Raw genomic sequence first — 20,091 nt, 5'->3', positions numbered from 1 at the left:
AATTAATGATGACATGAAATCCAGAAACCATAAAAATACAACATTTATATGTGGCAAAAATCTGCCATTAATATAGTCTAAAGACAAACTGAGAAAAATATATTTGCAAAGGGTTAGTTTCCCCTAATATATAAAGAGCTTACCCAAATCTATTTTTTAAAATCCAGTATAAAAAGGAAAAAATATATGAACAGATAGTTCATAGTAAAACATACATATGAAAAGTCATTTGATTAGAAAACATTTTTTAAAAATATTTTAAGATAGGCCGGGCGAGGTGGCTCACGCCTGTAATCCTAGCACTCTGGGAGGCCGAGGCGGGTGGATCGCTTGAGGTCAGGAGTTCGAGACCAGCCTGAGCAAGAGCGAAACCCCATCTCTACTAAAAATAGAAAGAAATTATATGGCCAACTAAAAATCTATATAGAAAAAAATCAGCCGGGCATAGTGGCGCATGCCTGTAGTCCCAGCTACTCGGGAGGCTGAGGCAGTAGGATCGCTTAAGCCGAGGAGTCTGAGGTTGCTGTGAGCTAGGCTGACACCACGGCACTGACTCTAGCCTGGGCAACAAAGTGAAATTCTGTCTCAAAAAAAAAAAAAAAAGTAAACACAGCAAAACGTTAACAATGACTGTCTCAGCCAGGTGTGGTGGTGCATGCCTGTAGTTTCAGCTACTACGAGCCAGAGGCAGGGAAAGAAAAAGACTATCTTGATGTATTAAAACTCTGAGCACTGAGCCAACTTTCTACTTCTCAAAAGTTTTCAAAATTTATCATGTACATTACACTTACAATGGGAATGTGTTTGTAATGTGAGAGATCCATTCAATATTTACTATGGACAAAACAGTGATAAATTCTATAACATAAAAGAGGTATCAGTTAATAAAAATTAACTATTTTGCTATGTTTTTATAAGAGTTATGTATCTAATGGAAGTAAAAGTTGCAGAGAAGGTAACTGGATGGAGAACAAGGTTTGACAGGAGATAAGAAATATAAGATCCAAAAATCTTATGTCTTTGTCAATTAATTTTAATTTTTTCTAAGTGCCCATGGAGAGAAGTGCTCTATATGTCAGGAAGTAACTATTAATATATCTTAGATTTTCTTGTTTAAGCTTTTTCTATTTTTAGTTAAGCATCAGAAAAAGAAATTTTAGCAAAAATATTTCTTAAGTAAATACCTTGTGAGGTCAACATTTTCCTGAATTTTAGTTAATGTCCTTTACTTTTAAATTATTTCTATTATCTGTGCTCACCTGGGCAGCACATACACTAAAAGTGGAACGATACAGAGAAGATTAGCGTTTGCATAAATAAATAAATAATTTCTATCATCAAAGCCATTTTAAAGACCAAAAGGATGATCCAAGATGCCCACAGTCTCTGATGATGGGTTTTTCAGTAAATGTTGATCTGTATTCAAATATTGGTAAACAAAAGGAGTGACTATTAGGTTCATACTGGTTTCTTCAATATGAACCATAGTACTGGATATTCAGTAGATACCCAATAAATAGATACATAAACATTTTTAAGTTCTCAGTATCAGTGAATCAGTTACAAAAAGAGAGCCTTAACTACCCTATCTCTATAATATATTAGCATGATTTGAAGGAGTTCAGACATGGGGAACACTTTGAGGAAGAGGCTTTATGCTGTGAATGTCATTAAGAACCCTAAAATACTGTTACCTCATTAATACTGTATTCCTTCTCCCAATCCCTCTACCATTACACAATTAATAGTAACTACAAACAATTGATTTCAATAAATAAATAGCAATATAATTTAATGTAATTTCTAGACGATCCCAGAAGAAACATAAGTATGCTTACCTGTGAGGGTCCTTGGAACTTGGTATAATATATACACATTCCCTCTTGGTCAAAGTGCTTTCTATCCAGGATTTCTGGGACTAAACAAAAAGTTTTAAAGGATGGTTTGTAAGTTAACCCACTAAATAAAAAGAAAATAACTTCATAATAAATACATTAAAATTGTTCTATGTCATTTTTTTTAATTCACTATTTACTACATACTATCCTCTTACTGATGATGGCACACCTAAAACATCACAATAATTCCATTTAAATCCAATGTGATTTAGATTATTAAATCAACAGTGCTATGTAAATACAGTTGCTTGAAATAGCCAAAGAGGAAGGAGGCCAAATTTGAGATTCCTACTGTGAGCCAAAAACCGCAAGAGGGGTTGGTATGATCATGGGTTATGGGCCATTTAAAATACAATTAGAAGTGATGGTCAGATTTAACATTTATTAAAAATACCCAGCACTTTGGGAGCCCAAGGTAGGAGTATCTCTTGAGACCAGGAGTTCGAGACCAGCCTGAGCAACATAGCAAGACCTCATCTCTACAAAAAATTATAAAATTACGTGGATGGCCCAATCACAGCTCACTACAGCCTTGAACTCCTGGACTCAAATGATCCTCGTGTCTCAGCCTCCCAAGTAGCTGGGACTACTGGTCAACGCCACCATGCCTGGCTAATTTTTTTACTTTATTTTTATTGTTTTGTAGAGATAGAGTCTCTCTATTTTGCCCAGGCTGGTCTCAAACTCCTGGCCTCAAGTGATCCTTCCCCCTTGACTTCCCAAAGTGCTACAATTACAGGTGTGAGTGACTGTGACCAGCCAAGGTCTATTCTCTTAGCATATTTCAAGCATACAATAGTAATTGTTAACTGTAGTCACAATGCTGTACATTAGGTCTCTGAAAGTTATTCATCTTATAACTACAAGTTTTTACCCTTTAAACAAAATCTCATTTTCCACACCCTACACTTCCTGCCCCTGGTAACCATCGTTCTACTCTTCTGGTTCTGTGTTTTTGACTTTTTAAAATTCCATACATAAATGAAACCACACAGCATCTCATTTCTGTGTCCAGCTAAAATTGTGATAGACACACACACACTCTGAAATACTATTCAGCCTTAAAAAAAGCAATATCCTGCCATTTCAACAACATGGATGAATCTAGAAAGCCATCATTTCTTGTAACCAACTCACAGACATAGCTTCCAAATCCCTGTGATGGATGTGCCCAGTTACAGGATTCATTGCACACAGGGAAACTCAAAGCCTATTACCAGGTATTTATTAGCTTCCCAAACCACATACAATTTACCCACAAGCAACACTTAAAATGTTGCCTAAAACAGTTGACACTGTATTCTTAAAAGGTTGTCAGAGAAACAGAGCTAGGAAGTTAAACAAAGGTCAGTTACTCAGGCAGCAGGGCAAAGGGTCTTGTTAACTCTTTGCCCAAAGTGCATACAACAACGAGATTAATTAGCAGATAGTGTACTTTCAGGCACTATTCTAAACATTTTACATGCTCCCAATAATCCTATGAAGTGGATGTTATTAGTATTTCCACATTACAGATGCAGGAACTTAGACAGACATAGAAGTTAAGGAATTGTCTAACATCACACAGCTAATAGTTTCCCATGGCTCCAAAACTTCTGCTTTTACTAGAAATTTAAAATAAGCATTTCAAAATTTAAGGTGGTTTTAAATATGCCACGTTTCTTACATCTTTTTGAAACTGATGAGTAGAAATATACTATTAAATAATTACTTTCAAAAGGGAAATTCCTGTGTGATTTCTGTGTACATAATTGTCTGGACACAAAGAAAAAAGAACAGAAGGGCTAACATACTTCTCCTAAATAGTGTTGTTAATTATTAAACCTGATAACCCTTATCTTTCTCCTATTCTGCTCAGCAACAGCCTGCTTGAAGCAACTCTGACTACAGTTACTCAAACTAGGGTGGGGTTAGGTATGGAAGAATTAATGTTAGGTATTAAATGTTGACTTGCAAAACTCTGGATATTTATTAACTGAAATACTCAAAAATTAAGTCAGGTCTAATAGGCTGAGCATCTCTAATTTGAAGATCCAAAATCCAAAATTCTCCAAAATTAAAACTTTATGAGCACCAACATGACGCCACAAGTGGAAAATTCCACATATTAAGTACTTAACACAAACTATGTTTCGTGCACAAAATTACTAAAATAGTGCATAAAATTATATTCAGGCTATGGGTATAAGATATATATGAAATATATATAAATTTCATATTTACATTTGGATCATATTCTGAAAATATCTCATTATATATATGCAAATATTCTAAAATCTGAAAACAAAACAAAAAAAACCAAAATACTTCTCGTACCAAGCATTTCAGCTAAGGGATACTCAACCTGTATGTACTATGCATAGCTTATGCCTACCTACTAACAGTAAATAGCAATATTTTCACTGACATTTTTATTGAAGAGATAGTTACATAGGGGACAAAAAAATGAATCCCAAGTATCATTTAACATAAAAATCATTAGAGCTCTCTTTATAAAGATTAATCTAGCAAGAAGACATCTAAAAAGTAAGCTAGTGCCACCATAGTTTCTTGGGGGGGGGGCATTAAACCAGTAAAGGAGTGGATAGGATATAACAAATGATTTCTAAATTCTATAGTTTACCATAATAACTTATGGAAACTAAACACTACAGATTTATTATTAATATAGTCCTAGTTTCTCATTCTTCCTTCACCACTACAATTATTTTCCAAAAACAAATGAACAGCTTTCCCTTCAACTGATGCTTCCTTCAACTTCCCCATTTCTTAACGAAGGATGACTACTTTAAATGGAGAATCACCAGTTTTTCTATACAGGCCCAGATGGTAAATATTTTAGGTTTTTTGGACCCAAGACTGTCACATATTCTTTGTTTTGCTTCTTAACCCTTTAAAAATGTAAGAACCATGGCCAAGCACAGAGGCACATGTCTGTAATCCTAGCACTCTGGGACGCTGAGGCAGGAGGATCGCTTGAGCTCAGGCGTTCGAGATCAGCCTCAGCACGAGTGAGACCCCATCTCTACTAAAAATAGAAACTAGCTGGGCAACTAAAAATAGAAAGAAAAAAAAATTAGCTGGGTGTGGTGGCACATGCCTGTAGTCCCAGGTACTCGGAAGGCTGAGGCAGGAGGATCGCTTGAGCCCAAGAGTTTGAGGTTGCTGTGAGCTAGGCTAATGCCACGGCACTCTAGCCCGGGCATCAGAGCAAGACTCTGTCTCAAAAAAAAAAAAAAAAAAAAAGAGCTGCTTTATTTATTTATTTTTTTGCTTTCTTGCCCAGGCTGGAGTGCAATGGCATCATCATATCTCACTGCAACCTTAAACTCCTGGGCTTAAGTGATCCTCTTGCCTCAGCCTCCCAAGTAGCTGGGACTACAGGCATGCACCACCATGCCCAACTAACTTTTCTATTTTTTCTAGAGATGGGGTCTCCCTATGTTGCTCAGGCTGGTCTTGAACTCCTGGTCTCAAGCAATCCTCCTGCCTTGGCCTCCCAAAGTGCTGGGATTATAGGCATGGCCACTGTGCCTAGCCTGATGGGAGAATTTAATCCATTTACAATTCAAGGTAATTATGTAAGGACATGTTACTGCCATTTTGTTAATTGTTTTCTAGTTTTTTTTAGTAGACTTTGTCCTTTTCTTCCTCTCTTGCGTCTTTTGTGACTAAATGATTTTCTCTAGTAGTATGCTTTGCTTCCTTACTTTTTATCTTTTGTGTATCTACTACAAGTTTTTGTTTTGTGGTTACAAAAAACATAGTTTTAACAGGCTATTTTAAGCTAATAAATTTTCTATGTCACAATTCACATCTTTTTATATTATATATCCTTAACAAATTATTTGTTGGTAATATGTTTAGTGGTTTTGTATTTTAACCTTCACACTAAAAATACAAATGATTTACATGCCATCATTACAGTATTATTCTTAATTTGACTATCTGCTTACATTTACTAGTGAAGTTTTATACTTTCATATGTTTTCGTGTTACTAATCTGCATCCTTTTCTTTCAGCTTGAACTCCTATTAACATTCTTGTAAGACAGCTCTGGTGGTGGTGAACTCTACCAGCTTTTGTTCGTCTGGGATAAACAAGTTTTATCTCTCCTTCATTTCTGAAGGGCAGCTGTTCCAATTATAACATTCTTGGTTAGCAGTTTTGGTTTTTTTTTTCCTTCAGCACTTTGAATGTATCATCCTCTCTACTAAATCCCATAGTAGTTTCTAACTGACAGATCTACCCAAAACTTTAGCAAAGCAATTTGCTAAAAGCCACTTAAGCTGTGTCACTCCTATGCTCATAAATTTTTACTAAATTTTGTGCCTATAGGGACATACAACGACATTAGTGTATTTCAAGACTACAGGTTCCCCTACCTTATTCATCAATTTTGTTTATTTCAACGACTTACTATCTCTCATTCTGTTTGTGTAACAGCCAAATATAAATATATTCTCCCCACACATAGCATTATCATTGTTTAGGGCCTTCACTTATTACATTAAGGATTGGCTTCACATACCCAATATTCACATATTCCAGTTGAAATTTGTAAATCCTACTTAATGATAAAAAAGTTTTTAGAGTTCTTGAAATTCTGAATTTCTGCTCTGCTATCAGTTATCCAATCAAATCTGCCCTGGATAACAAATATAGATATATATAGATTTCTACTTTTATGCTTTGCTTTTCTTCTTTTGCTAGGTTGCATTGCCAAATTTTACCAAGAGGTGGCAAGCTAGAAATACAAATCTGAAAATCCATAAACTTAATGTTTCAGGTAATGTAAAAACTAACTATATCCACAGAATGCTAGTAAAGGATGGAATCTTAAAGATCACTTAGTAATCTTTAGTAGTTAAAAAACACAGACTCTGGACTCAGATTAATCTGAGTTAGGATCCTAGCTCTGTTGTTTACTGTATGTGCAATCTTCTGTAAGTTTCTGAACTTTTTTTTGTTTCCTTACCTATGAAATAGGAGAATAACAGTATCTACTTCACAATATTGCTCTGAAGATTAAACAAAAGGATCCATGCAAGTTGTTTTAGCACAATGCCTGCCTCATAGTCAAATTTCAACCATGGTGGTTATCACTTCAAAATTCCATAAATTATAAATTTTTCTTATCAGTCTACCAGCAATAAGGGGCACACATATTATAAATAAACCTAACCACATGTCCCTCTCCAAACACTAGTACCAGCACATCCTTCCTGCCTAGATGTTGTTGGCAAAAATTGGGGATAAAATTAAAGATTCCTAAAACAAATTTTACTTCAAGGTAACATGTGGAAATCAACTTATTTTTTACAACTAAATATATTCTATGATTCTATAAATTAAAATTAGAAAAGAGCTTCCAGCTATGGAGAAGTAGGTCCTATTAGACTAATCATCCCACAGATAACAACCATAAACTCTGTATAAAAGATAAAAAAGACTTAAAGGCACTGAAGAGCAACCAAAAGCAAGCAGCAACTAGATGGAGTCTGTACTTAGAATAAAGCAACAGCCCTGAGTGAGTTTCCAGATTTTAAAGGCTTATTGCTAAAATACCAATAGAAATTTCAGTCTTAAATCTCACTGGCTTAAAGAACCAGGATACCCAGTTCAAGGTGACAACAGCAGCTGGAAAGTGATGAGAAAAATTCTGCAAAATAGAGAGTCACAGAAAAGGAGTCCTGAATGCAGCACATTAACTCTACACAAACCTTTGGCTGAACCATTAAGTATGATGTATACTTGGAGCAACCTTCAAGTAGCCCAGCTAAATAACTGAACAGATATTTCTGCTGCCCACTGTAGGAGAGACAGAGTTTGGAGTTTGAGTACAATCAAGTTAATCAATGACTGCCTTAGTCTGCTCAGATTGCCATAAGAAATACCACAGACTTGGTGGCACAACAACTAACATTTATTTTCTCACAGTTCTGGAGACTGGAAGGTCAAGACCAAAATGCCAGCAGGTTTCAGTGTTTGGCGAGGGCTCTAAGATGGCTGCCCACAAGCCATGGCTGCCCAAAAGCCATGGCTTCATGGTAGAGAGAGCGTGAACAAGCTCTCTGGCATCTCTTCTTCGAAGGGCACTAATCCTACATCAGACCAGGGCCCCATCCTCATGACCTCATCTATCCGTGATTACCTCCCAAAGTCCTCAACTCCAAATACCATCACTTTGGAGGGCAAGGCTTCAACATCTGAATTCTGGGAGTCACAAACATTCAGTCCATAGCAACTTTAAAAAAGAACAAACTATACTCTTCAGACTATAAACAGAACCCAGAGTCTCTACAAGGTAACACTCACAATATCCAATATCTACTCCAAAATTACTAAACATAGAAAGAAACAGGAAAATGTGACTCATTCAAAAGAAGGCCATCTAATTAAATAGGCGATTGCCTACTAATAAAACGGATGTACTTACAAAAAATTAAATGACACTAGAGACCTAGAAATTCAGATTTATGTGATGAATTTGTACACAGGTCAGCATGCCTGCTAAGGCTGACACAGACAATAATTAAAATAAGGTTAGCCCAAAGCAAAATGTTGAAATTGGCTGGCACTCTCTGACTTCCCCTATCAGAGTCCAATAGATTTGATCTTCTGGCATTCTCATAGACTCTAGAGTTGTACTTTTTTTTTTTAAATCACAATTTCTTAACTAATTTATAATTAGATACTATTAACATTTCAGATGTAAACCCTATGAGAGTATTTTAAAGCTACTATTGAAAAGCATCTTTAGAATGACAGTAGAAAAGTTCTATATATTAAAAAATTGAATCTAATTCAGACCATGACCATGTTTGTAAACAGAATCTTATTATATCCAACCCTATTTTCTGTCCATTTTGCTTTTGTTGCTGATCTCAGGGAGACTGCTACCCTGATTGTTTAAGACCAATAATGCCCAAGTTTTGTGGGGTACAAAATGTTTGATGAAGAGGACTGTGAGCAGTTGTCATCATGCCACACAGTTGGGATCCAACATATTAAATAATTAAAGACTGAGCACACTAAATCTAAAAAGTAGCCAGCCTGGCCAGGCGCAGTGACTCACGCCTGTAATCTCCTAGCACTCTGGGAGGCCGAGGTGGATGGATCGTTTGAGCTCAGGAGTTCGAGACCAGCCTGAGCAAGAGCAAGGCCCCACCTCTACTAAAAACATAGAAAGAAATTAGCTGGACAACTAACAATATATAGAGAAAAAATTAGCCAGGCATGGTGGCGTATGCCTGTAGTCCCAGCTACTCGGGAGGCTGAGGCAGGAGGATTGCTTGAGCCCAGGAGTTTGAGGTTGCTGTGAGCTGAGCTGACACAATGGCACTCTAGCCCGGGCAACAGAGTGAGACTCTGTCTCAAAAAAAAAAAAAAAAAAAAGAATTACACCCATCCAGAAATCTATTTAATGATTTTTCCAATTTACTAAGGGTCCCCCCAGAGTAGTAAGTCTCTGTACTTTGTCAAATAAAATGTATGCAGCCAAGTTGTGAATAACCTGTCCTAAGGTTAATATACAGAAATCTGGTAGTAAAGGAAATACTACCAGATTTCATATCACTTGATTTTTCCAATTTACTGAGGATCCCCTCAGAGTAGTAAGTATCTGCACTTTGTCAAAATAAAATGTATGCAGCCAAGTTGTGAATAACTTGTCCTAAGGTTAATATACAGAAATTTGGTAGTAAAGGAAATATTACCAGATTTCATATCACTTAAAGAAAATAAGGTATAACAAAATTTTAAGTTAACACATTTTATAAAATAACCTTAACTTTTTTACTTAACATAACATCTGCCATCTGTAACTCTAGTATTCTGGGAGGCCAAGGTGGGCGGATCATTTGAGCTCAGGAGTTCAAAACCAGCTTGAGCAAGAGTGAGACCCCGTCTCTACTAAAAAATAGAAAGAAATTAGCTGGACAACTAAAAATATATAGAAAAAATTAGCCAGGCATGGTGGCGCGTGCCTGTAGTCCCAGCTACTCGGGAGGCTGAGGCAGGAGGATGGCTTGAGCCCAGGAGTTTGAGGTTGCTGTGAGCCAGGCTGACGCCACGGCACTCTAGCAAGGGTGACAGAAGCGGGACTCTGCCTAAAAAAAAAAAAAACAAAAAACACCTGTCATTTGTGATCTCACAAATATACATTCCCCTGAATATCAAAAAGCCTTCTTTAAGTTTCTGTAGTTTGGCAGGTCAACACCTACTCTACTGCTTACTGGCCTTGTGACCTCTGGCAAGTGATTTTCGCTCCTCTGTTCTTTATACATAAATAATAAAGAAAATAAGATTATGTATTTCACAAAGTTTTCTTGAGAGATTAATATATGTAATCGATATATATAAAGCATTTAGAACAATGGCTACAGCTAAATGTTGATACAATGTTAGCTAATATAAAAATCTGTCTAAAGCCTACTACACACTTATCTTAGTCCAGAGTACCTTTTGTGTATTAGGTACAATAATTTTACTCTTAAAGACTAAGAAAACTATTGGTTCATGTTCTAAAGCCTTATCTTCCCAGTCTAATTAACATTTCTCCAGTTTCCTCCTTATAGTAATAGTCGTCTTCTCAGGTAACTTTCCCCCTGTGATTTCCAGTGTACTGCCAAACTGTCAGCAGAAAGCAGAAAACTAATCCTGTTAAATTTCACTTTGCACATATTTTTCTAACAGTGAACTTTGGTTTCCAGGTTGCTATATTCCTGATATTACTTGGCTCAAAAGCTTTTTTCTTACTTTCCATGAGAAGCTGGGTTTCCAAAGGTTAAGGTTTCCAGAAGTTGGCAGCTGGACAGTTGAGGTGTTACGGTGTTAACATATTTACATGATGGTAAGAGGGACAAGCAGTGCTTCACAGATTTTAATCCTAATATTACTCCTGAGGTCAAAGAGAGGAAAGATATCATCTGCCTTTTACAAACAGAGAAGGTAACAGTGATGCTCATAAGACTGTGACCTGGCAAAGATGCTTAGGTCAAGAGCCAAGTCTACCAACTTCAAAAAATTGCTTCCCTCCAAACACCACAATTTCCTTCAACAGGGTTCTAAAACCTCTATATGGTCAGAAAACTAAATATTGCACTCCTTCAAAAACAGTTTAAAAGAACCCAGAGCAATTTTCTAAATCTAAAATGAACTAAACCAAAGAATTAACAAAATCTCTAAAAGTACTAACTTGATTTAAATCAGAACCAAGCCTTTTTTTGTAAACTAGAAGAGATCCAATTCTCCAAGTCAAACACTACCTTCACAAACTAATAATTGCAGGGCACCATCTAAAAGTGACACCCATCTAAATTCTTTTTATTGATTCACATGACTCAGTTCAAATCCCCATAAATAGTCAAATAATGTTTGAATCGTAAACTAATCTCAATCACTCTGAATTGTGCTTCCAGGTGCCAAACTTAAAGCAGACATTTAACAAACAGGCACTCATCCCTGCCCCCCCCCAAAAAAACAAAGTGCAATTTACCCTTATGCTGAAAGGTTCCCCAAAAGGAAAGCGGAAAGAGGAACCCAGAATGAAATAATGGATCCATGGCAAAAACTAAAAGACTACTACTAAAACTAACACGTGAATGACCAATGGAAAACTTCACAACTGAGAGATCAGGTGGCTGACAACAGGAACCCACTCACTGGTCAACATTAACATCAAAAAAAAAAAAAAGAAAGAAAGAAAAGAAACGGAAAAACAAAAACAGCTAGAGGACATGTGTCTCTTAATGTAATGCAACAGAAAGTACATAGTACTACCTATGCGTATTGCCAAAATATGAAACTAGAATCTGATCAAGTCCTTAGATTAACCACTAGTTCGTAGGAAATGTAGAGAAGAAACACGTTACATGACACTGTAGGGATGCATTCAACAAAGTACAAACTGTGGGAAACTCTATAAGGTAAATGAATAATCAGGTTTTTTGAACAAACAAACAGTAAATGACAAGAACAACAACAATAAAAAAAACCAAAAGGGTGCTAGAGACTGAAAGTTATCAACCAAATACTATATGCAGAATTCTTTGGATCCTGAGTCACACAAATCGAATAAGTAAAACATGAGACAATAAGAGAAATACGCTAAATATTTAATTAAGGAATTAATGTTTAGGTGTGCTAATAGTATTGTGGTTAAGAGTCCTTATCTTTTTAGACATACACACAATAAAATATCTATAGATGATATAGGTCTGGGATTTGCTTTAAAATTACCCAGTTGAGGGGAAATGGGAGGGTAACAGAAGAGACAAAATTCACATGTTTGAAACTGTTGAAACTGGTCAGTGGATATTTTCATTTTACTATATATCTTTTTATGTTGGGAACCCCTCATGTTAGAATGCTAAAGAGAGAATATCAGAGCATTAGATCAAAATATAGAGATAACTCTCCAACTTAAATTTTGCAAGTGCTTGCTTCAATAGATCTTCATTTTAAAATGTTTTAAAATGCATATTTTAAGTATTGCTTTCTACTATTACATGTGCACATTTTAAGTAATAACTCCAATTATCACACGTTTTCATGTTATGCCCAGTTACTATCAACATTTACACGTACAAATTTAGAGCCATTGCTCCACAAAAGTGACCAAGTTCTGAAAATTCTAACTCCTAAACATCTTACTCTGTTGTTTCTTTCTTCTAATTCTTTATTTCAAGCCCACAAAATTTGTCATAGTCTTGCAACAGCCTCCTCTCACTAGTCTTTCTCTTTTTGGTTTAACCACACACCAAATTTCCTTAAGTGGGTCCCCAGTATCTCCAAAATAAAACCCAAACCCTCTACACGACATACATTACTTTCTGAAATCGGGTCCTTGCTTCTCTTTGTTTGTTATGAGATGGGCTCTCTCACTGTCACTAAGCTGGAGCTTACTGCAGCCTCAAACTTCTGGGCTTAAGCAATCCTTCTCCCTCAGTCTCCCCAATAGCTAGGACTATAGGCATGAGAGACCACAACCTGATTTGTCTATCTTTATAATATTCCCCCCAGTTCCCCTTATCATCCCATACTCCACTCATTCCAAACTATGTACAGTATTACGTAGCAGTCCCCAGAAGAAACTAAAGATGCTCTTTTCTTTAAAGGTCAGTTCTCTTAGACTAAAACAATCAATTCAATACCCTTTCTATTTCCAGGTTAACTCCAGTTCTTATTAATTCTACAAGACTAACCAGTAGCTCCTCTGCCAGCCTACCCAGATTTTTCTTTCTTTCTCCCTGACTGCCCTACACTTTCACAGTAATCCACACAATAGTATCACAGTATCCTTTTATTTTTTGCATAACTATTAATACATTGTCCCTCAAGGCTATTAGGTATCACAGTGCCTAAAACATGGTAGATATTAAATGTTTATTTTATAAAGTAAACCATGCACCTTCCATTGGACAGTAGTTTTTTTTTAATAAATAATGAGAATGTGAACTATGTGAATGTAGACTTGTCTAACACTTCTTTGGCTCTCCAGTGCCTATCATGGTGCTTGGAAAATATCACTAAATAAGTGACTGCAAATGAATAAAACAAGAATTTCCAGTAGCCATGATAGATAATTTTTACAAAATTTGATTCTGCTCCAGTTTTTTAGCTTGTTTCTTGGCATTTTGTTTGTTTTGTATTGTTTTTTAGTCAGTTGGCTGATGCATTTTACAGCTTTTTAAAACACAGAAAATTTGTATATGCTCTTAATGTCCAAGTAGAAACTGATTACCAGAAGCAAATGCCTTAAATAATAGTTCACAGTAAGAATTATGCAGTGTGAAGGCAATATACTTATGTGAACTTTTAGGTCAATTCTTTACCTAAAAATTCAGGAAGCTGAACAAATCATTATTGAATGAAGAACCCCAGCTGTAGGTTACCCTAAAAACTTAATTGGAAATTGTAATGAAAATCACACAATTCAACAGCAATCAAGACTTAGTGTTAAAACTAAAACCAGACTCTTAATCTCAAATTTTAAAGTGAGAATTTCTCCTTGCTGAATCAACAGGTTTGTTAACAGCATGTCCAATCAATACTGAATTCAGACTATTTATGTAGACAAATATATTGTCTGGGGGAGTGTATCTGCTATGAAAACGACTGGCCATAAGCGGAAAGGCAGCAGAAACAGGAAAAACCTGGACCACACCTTAATTTTTGAAAGCTCTTTCAAGTATGTAGACAGCAAGCCTAATTAAGGCAAGAGGTTAGATTTGAGAAGGACACCTGAAGTAAGGCTGAGAAATTACAGACTTTCAATAGAAACAAAGAAGTCTGTTGCTCTCATCAAACATTAGGAATTGATGAATGGCTTTGAAGATGATAAAGAATCTTCACTTCCATTTTCTAATGTATCTGAAAGTTTTTCCTTTAAATATTGAAATAATATGTTCAAATGTGTGATATTTACCATCTAACAAGGAAAATGACATATCACTGAATTGTCAGTATTAATGGCTTGGTTTTTTTAAAACAAAGCACTTTGATTCAACTTCCCCTCCCCAAATAGATTCCCTTAAATCCATTTAAGTAGTAAATTAAAAAATTTAGGCTGGGTGCGGTGGCTCACGCCTATAATCCTAGCACTCTGGGAGGCCACGGCAGGCAGATCACTTTAAGTCAGGAGTTCAAGACCAGCCTGAGCAAGAGCGAGACCCCCTCCCTACAAAAAGGGAAAAACAAAAAAACAAAAAAAAAACCCAGCGAGGAGTCGTGGCGCATGCCTGCAGTCCCAGCTTACCCAGGAGGCAGAGGCAGAAGGATTGCTTAGAGCCCAGGAGTTGGAGGTTACAGTGAGTTACAATGACACCACTACACTCTATCCACGGCAACAGAGTGAGACACTGTCTCAACAAAAAACAAACAAGGCAACTGAGCACCCCTCCTCACAACCCCTCACGCCTTCATTAAAAAAAAAGAAAAAAGAAATTCAAAAATTTAGGCCAGCCTGGTTGCAGCGGTGAGCACCTGTAATCCCAGCTACATGCTTGAGCCCAGGAGTTCAAATCCAGCCTGGGCAACATAGCCAGACTCGGTCTCTAATTCTTAAAAAATAAAAATAAATTAATTAATTAAATTTTAAAAATGTAGGGCCAGTAAACGGACTTAAACTCTTCTGTTTAACATTATGAAAATGATAAAATGAAGTTTTTATTGACTTTACATTACCAAAGAAGGTGGAAAATAGTGAAAGATTCACTATTTATTCAAAGTATAACTACATTTGTAGTATAAGTAAAACTCTTATTTCAGTTTTGTACGGCACTTGGACTAGCTTCTGGAGAAAAGTAAACCTGCCAGCCTCCAGTAGAGGGAGAGTTGTTTGCATAAAGCCTATCAAATTCAAGTACTGACCAGAAATACCTCCCCTGCTCTTCTAGTCCTTAATCTAAATAACTTTTTTTGTTAAAAAAAAAAAAATCTTCAAATTTGGTTCCTGGCCTTTACAAAAACAAACAAACAAAAAAAAAACTCTTATCAAAAGCTGCAATGCACCGCCTCCCTCTCTCCGTTCCACCTTTCGGTTTAAAATACGACCAACCCTTCTCTGGGGCAACGAAGTAGTTCGATTAAAACTTGACCGTACATCGCCTTGATCCCCACAGCAGCGCCCCCTCCTCATCCCTAATTCCTGTTACTCCAAACCAGATCTACCGTCAATGTTGCCAAATCCTTCCCCTTCGGCTCCAAAAAGAAAACGTACCTGTAGAGTATCCGCTGCGCAGCAAACAAGGCACAGCTCCGAATCCGTGTCCTCTACCCCTTTTTTGTATCCCTTCAGCCCTCCCTCTTTTTTTCCATGTTGAACTTGAGCAGAGAGCATTTGGCTCCCTTATCTGCCAGCAACTGGCGCCAGGAGGACCGCGCTCCCAGGAGATGCGGGGCTCGAACACTGCGCGCTGCGGCCGGCGCGCTGCGGCCGCTCGGCTCAGGCCGGCCAGGCAGTCCCCAGCTCGCGCCTCTGCCGCCTCGAGAGGCCCTCCTGGAGCCAGGTCTCAGATCAGGGGATTCCCGCGACAAGCTGTCGCGCCAGATTTGCTACCTGCTACCACCCCGCACCCCTTAGCGAACTGCACACCCGTCCCACCAGGGCAAATCCGGAAGCCTCAAGGCAAGTCGGGGGTCCTTCGCCCCCTAAAACGTGGCTCCCCCCACCACTTGGCTGCCGGGTCCAGCCCGTCCCCACCTGCAACCCCCAGAACCGCTCCCCGCCCGGGCCTGCGTGGGTCCAGTACCATTCTCCTCATGGGGCGGACTCCGGAAGGGCAGCAACTCCACCTCCTCCTCCTCCGCGGCCTGTAGCCATCTATCGGGAACCGTCTCCGGAGGCGGCAGCAGGGGCCGCCGGACAAGGACAGCCCAGGGAAACCTTCTCAGAACTAACTCAGCTCCGGCGCTAGCAGCAGAAACCGAGTCTTTCATAATTGTGCGACCAACTCCTCCGGGTGACTGGCCACAGGGACGCGCCCGCGCCCGCCTCCGCCGGCGACGGGGCTGGAGACAGACCACGTGAGAGGCGCGACGTGTGCGTCGCCGCCCGCGGGCCGGGTCACGTGAAGGGCGCGCGCTCCCTCGCTTCCAGGCCGCCTCCCTGGGCGCCGCGCGCACGCGCCGGGCACGAGCGCCCCCACCCCTGCCACCCCCGGTTTCCCCGGAGGTGTTCTCCCCGGATCTCCGCCGGGTACCTAGGCGGGGCTTGCACAAACATCGGCCTCAGCTCCAGGAACTTGAGGAATCAGCGGTTGAGGATTAAGGTTCTAGGCGTCCGGGATCCAGCGTGGAGTTGTGGCGTGGTCTCACCTCCGCTAACCGGGCCTGGCCTCTGCCTGCAAGCTCAAGCAAACTAGTGTCCCAACCCCCTCTCTGTGTCTCAGAGGCTTTAAATATTACTCTCTCCTCGTCCAAAGTGCGAAGTCATCTTCTTACCCCAAATCATGTTCTCCCTCTAGCCTCTCTGGTTACTGCCAGTAAAAATTCTTCTTGGTGTAACTATAGACCATTCTTCTCCCTCCGGAGATAGACATCACCCACAGACACGCATACACCACAGACCTTCTGAACCAAAGACTGTAGGTTGTTCCCTGGGTCCGATACATGCCTATTCGTCTGTCCATTTCCTTTGCTGTCACACCAGCCCAGGTTTGGCTATTAGCAATAGTTTACTGAACGTTATTCTCCCCTGTCTACTCGGAAGACCACAATCAGTTTAATTTTCTTAGAACATTGCTTTATACACATAGTCTTTCTGCTCCCAAAGACTTCAAGAGTTCCTCAGTCTGACCCTCTATGATCTGATTCTATCTTTTTTCAAAAGACAACTTTATTGAATAATTGACAACCTGCACATTTTTAAATGTACAATTTGATACATTTTGACAAATGTATACACCTATGAAATCACCAAAATCAATGTAGTGAATATATTCACCCACAAGTTACTCCCTGCTCTTTATAATGTGTCCATCCTGTCCTTCCCCATCATATCTCTTAGCAAACTACAGATCTACTTTCTGTTACTACAGATAAATTTGCACATGCTGAAGTTCTATATACTGACATCATACAATATGGATGGCGGGGAGGCTCCTGGCTTCTTTCGCTCAGCATAATTATTGCCTCTCAAATGTTATGACCCACAATTCACTGAAGTGGAATCTTCAACAAAACTGATCAACCCACTCTTTTTCCTAACAAGCTTTGACCACACTTGTGAATAATCTTCTGGTATTGTGTTTTCCTTCCCCATCTGGTAGGTCCAGCAGGACCAAAGTTTAAATATGTTTTATTAAATAATATATGTGTCATCCAAGATTGTCAGCCCCTTGGGGCAGGGATCTTGACTGATTTATACATGCATTCAATAAATGTTTATCTTCTAGATTTCAGTTGGGCCTACACACTTCCTACCTTTAGGAATTTATAATCTAGAAGGTGGAGACAAACTGGGAAAATAGAAATAGAAGATGAATGAGTACTTTGTTTCCTTTGGACTTTGCAACTCTGACCTTTTTGTACCCACAAATGCTTCACCCCTTACTTGGATGATGTAGAAATGAAACAAGAAGACACTTAACCAGAATTCTTTGGTAAATTGGAGCATTTAGTTGAGTTGGAAATAGGGAACAGGATTTATCTTTAATCAAACTTAAATCAAAATAAATTCCTTAATTTTCAGGTAATCAGATAGCCTTGAAGCTCATAGTGACTTTGAATCAGTAATCAATTCTAGAGAATGAATTTATTCATTCAAAAAAATATGTATTGGCCGGGCGCAGGGGCTCACGCCTGTAATCCTAGCACTCTGGGAGGCCGAGGCAGGAGGATCACTCGAGGTCACGAGTTCAAGACCAGCCTGAGCAAGAGCGAAACCCCGTCTCTACTAAAAATAGAAAGAAATTAGCGGGACAACTAAAAATATATATAGAAAAAATTAGCTGGGCATGGTGGCACATGCCTGTAGTCCCAGCTACTCGGGAGGCTGAGGCAGATGGATTGCCTCAGCTGGGAAGTTTGAGGTTGCTGTGAGCTAGGCTGACGCCACGGCACTCTAGCCTGGGCAACATAGTGAGACTGTGTCTCAAAAAAAAAAAAAAAAAATCTGTTGAGCCAGGTGTGATAACATGAACCTGTGATCCCGGCTATGTGGGAGGCTGAGGTGGGAGGATTCCCTGAGCCCAGGAGTTCTGGGCTGTAGTGTGTTATGCTGATCAGGTGTCTGCACTAAGTTCAGTAACAATTTGGTGACTTCCCAGGAACAGGGGACCACCAGGTTTCCTAAGGAGGGGTGAACTGGCCCAGGTCAGAAACGGATCAGATCAAAATTCTTGTGCAGATCAATAGTGGGATTATCCCTGTGAATAGCCATCCCAGTCCAGCCTGGGCAACATAGCAAGACCTCATCCCTAAAAAAAAAATAATAAAAAAAAGTATTGAATGCCTACGAATATATCAGAAACAGTCATATTCAATGTTCAGTGATGACAAGATCAATAAATTCAGTGTTTCAGAAAATGTTTATTAAATGCTCTTTTGCTTATACTTCTTTTCCATAGGGGCTCTGTTTCCACTTTGGCTAATGGCATGTCTATTTTGCATTTTCACTGGGCCGCATATTCGTGTTCCTCTCTGTCTTGCCCAATTATTTACAACAATTCAACATTTACTACTGTACTCTGTTTAGTGCACTAAACAAAGTGCTGTGAGAATGAAACAATGAGAAGAACTCTCCTGCATTTTTAGCTCTCAGTCTTGTAAAGGCATTCTCAACCTCAAAGAGGGTGATATTGCCCGAAGGAAGTGAAAATTGTTACTGGGGGGGGGGGTGAAAAATAATACTGTTTTTCTATATAAAGCACGGATATACATACAAAAGCAAATACACAGTATACTTGTGTCATTAAAATTTCATGGGAGGATGCAATTAGGAATAATATGTTTAAAAATACTCCATAAGGGGGCAATAATGAAAAAAAGGGGTGAGAGACACTGGTTTAGTGAGTCAGAGACAGATGCAAGACTAACTCATAATGAAGATAAATGATAAAATTGCTGTGTTAGCCAGCCTCCATAGGGCCCTCAATGTTCCTCACCTCCTGGTGTTCTTACTTTTGTGTAGACTCTCCCACATTGAATAGGGCTAACCTGGGTACTCAGTAGTATTGTAGAAATGATGATGTATGATTTCCAAGGCCTGGTCATAAAAGACATTTTGGCTTCTACCTTGCTCTTTTAGATAGCTGAATCTGGAGAAAGCCAGCTGCCAAGCAGCCCTGTAAGGAGGTATATGTAGCAAGGAACTGGGACTTCCTGCCAACAGCCAGTACCAACTTGCCAGCCAGGTGGGCAAGCCACCATGGAAACCTTCAGCCACAAAAAAGGTATTAGATGACTGCAGCCCAAGCTGACATCTTGTATCCTAAAAAAAACTCTGAAATGAAGCACCCAGCTGACCCTTGGGAACTGTGCAAAATAAAAAGTATTTATTGTTCTTTTAAGCCACTAAGTTTGGGGATAATTTGTTATTTAGCAATATATAACTAATAAAATTGTGGTACAAATAAGTCATTATGCAGTGGTAGAGTCTAATCACCAATTGGGTATATTTGGAAAGCTTGGAGGCAGGTAGAATTTGAACGGAGTCTTGTGGGAAGAAGTGGAACCGTATATATAGAAG

The 20,091-nt window shown here is 38.8% G+C and overlaps 1 protein-coding gene across 2 annotated transcripts in view; it reads right to left on the bottom strand.

The window, feature by feature from the left end:
- The window catches only part of TRPM7 (transient receptor potential cation channel subfamily M member 7), a 97,441-nt gene extending 81,221 nt beyond the window's left edge, over nt 1-16,220 (bottom strand). The window contains exons 1-2 of one of the 2 annotated variants that reach the window (XM_069483777.1): nt 16,154-16,220; nt 1,839-1,918 (exon numbers count right to left, since the gene is read on the bottom strand). In XM_069483777.1, coding sequence (XP_069339878.1) covers nt 1,839-1,918; nt 16,154-16,165 — 92 coding nt within the window. In that variant the 5' untranslated portion in view covers nt 16,166-16,220. The other variant, XM_069483768.1, reaches the window with a different exon arrangement.
- Between the last annotated feature and the right edge of the window lie 3,871 nt (nt 16,221-20,091).

Source organism: Eulemur rufifrons, chromosome 2 (genome assembly GCF_041146395.1).
Source record: "Eulemur rufifrons isolate Redbay chromosome 2, OSU_ERuf_1, whole genome shotgun sequence".
Lineage (NCBI taxonomy): Eukaryota > Metazoa > Chordata > Mammalia > Primates > Lemuridae > Eulemur > Eulemur rufifrons.
This window is presented reverse-complemented; position numbering and strand designations above follow the sequence as displayed.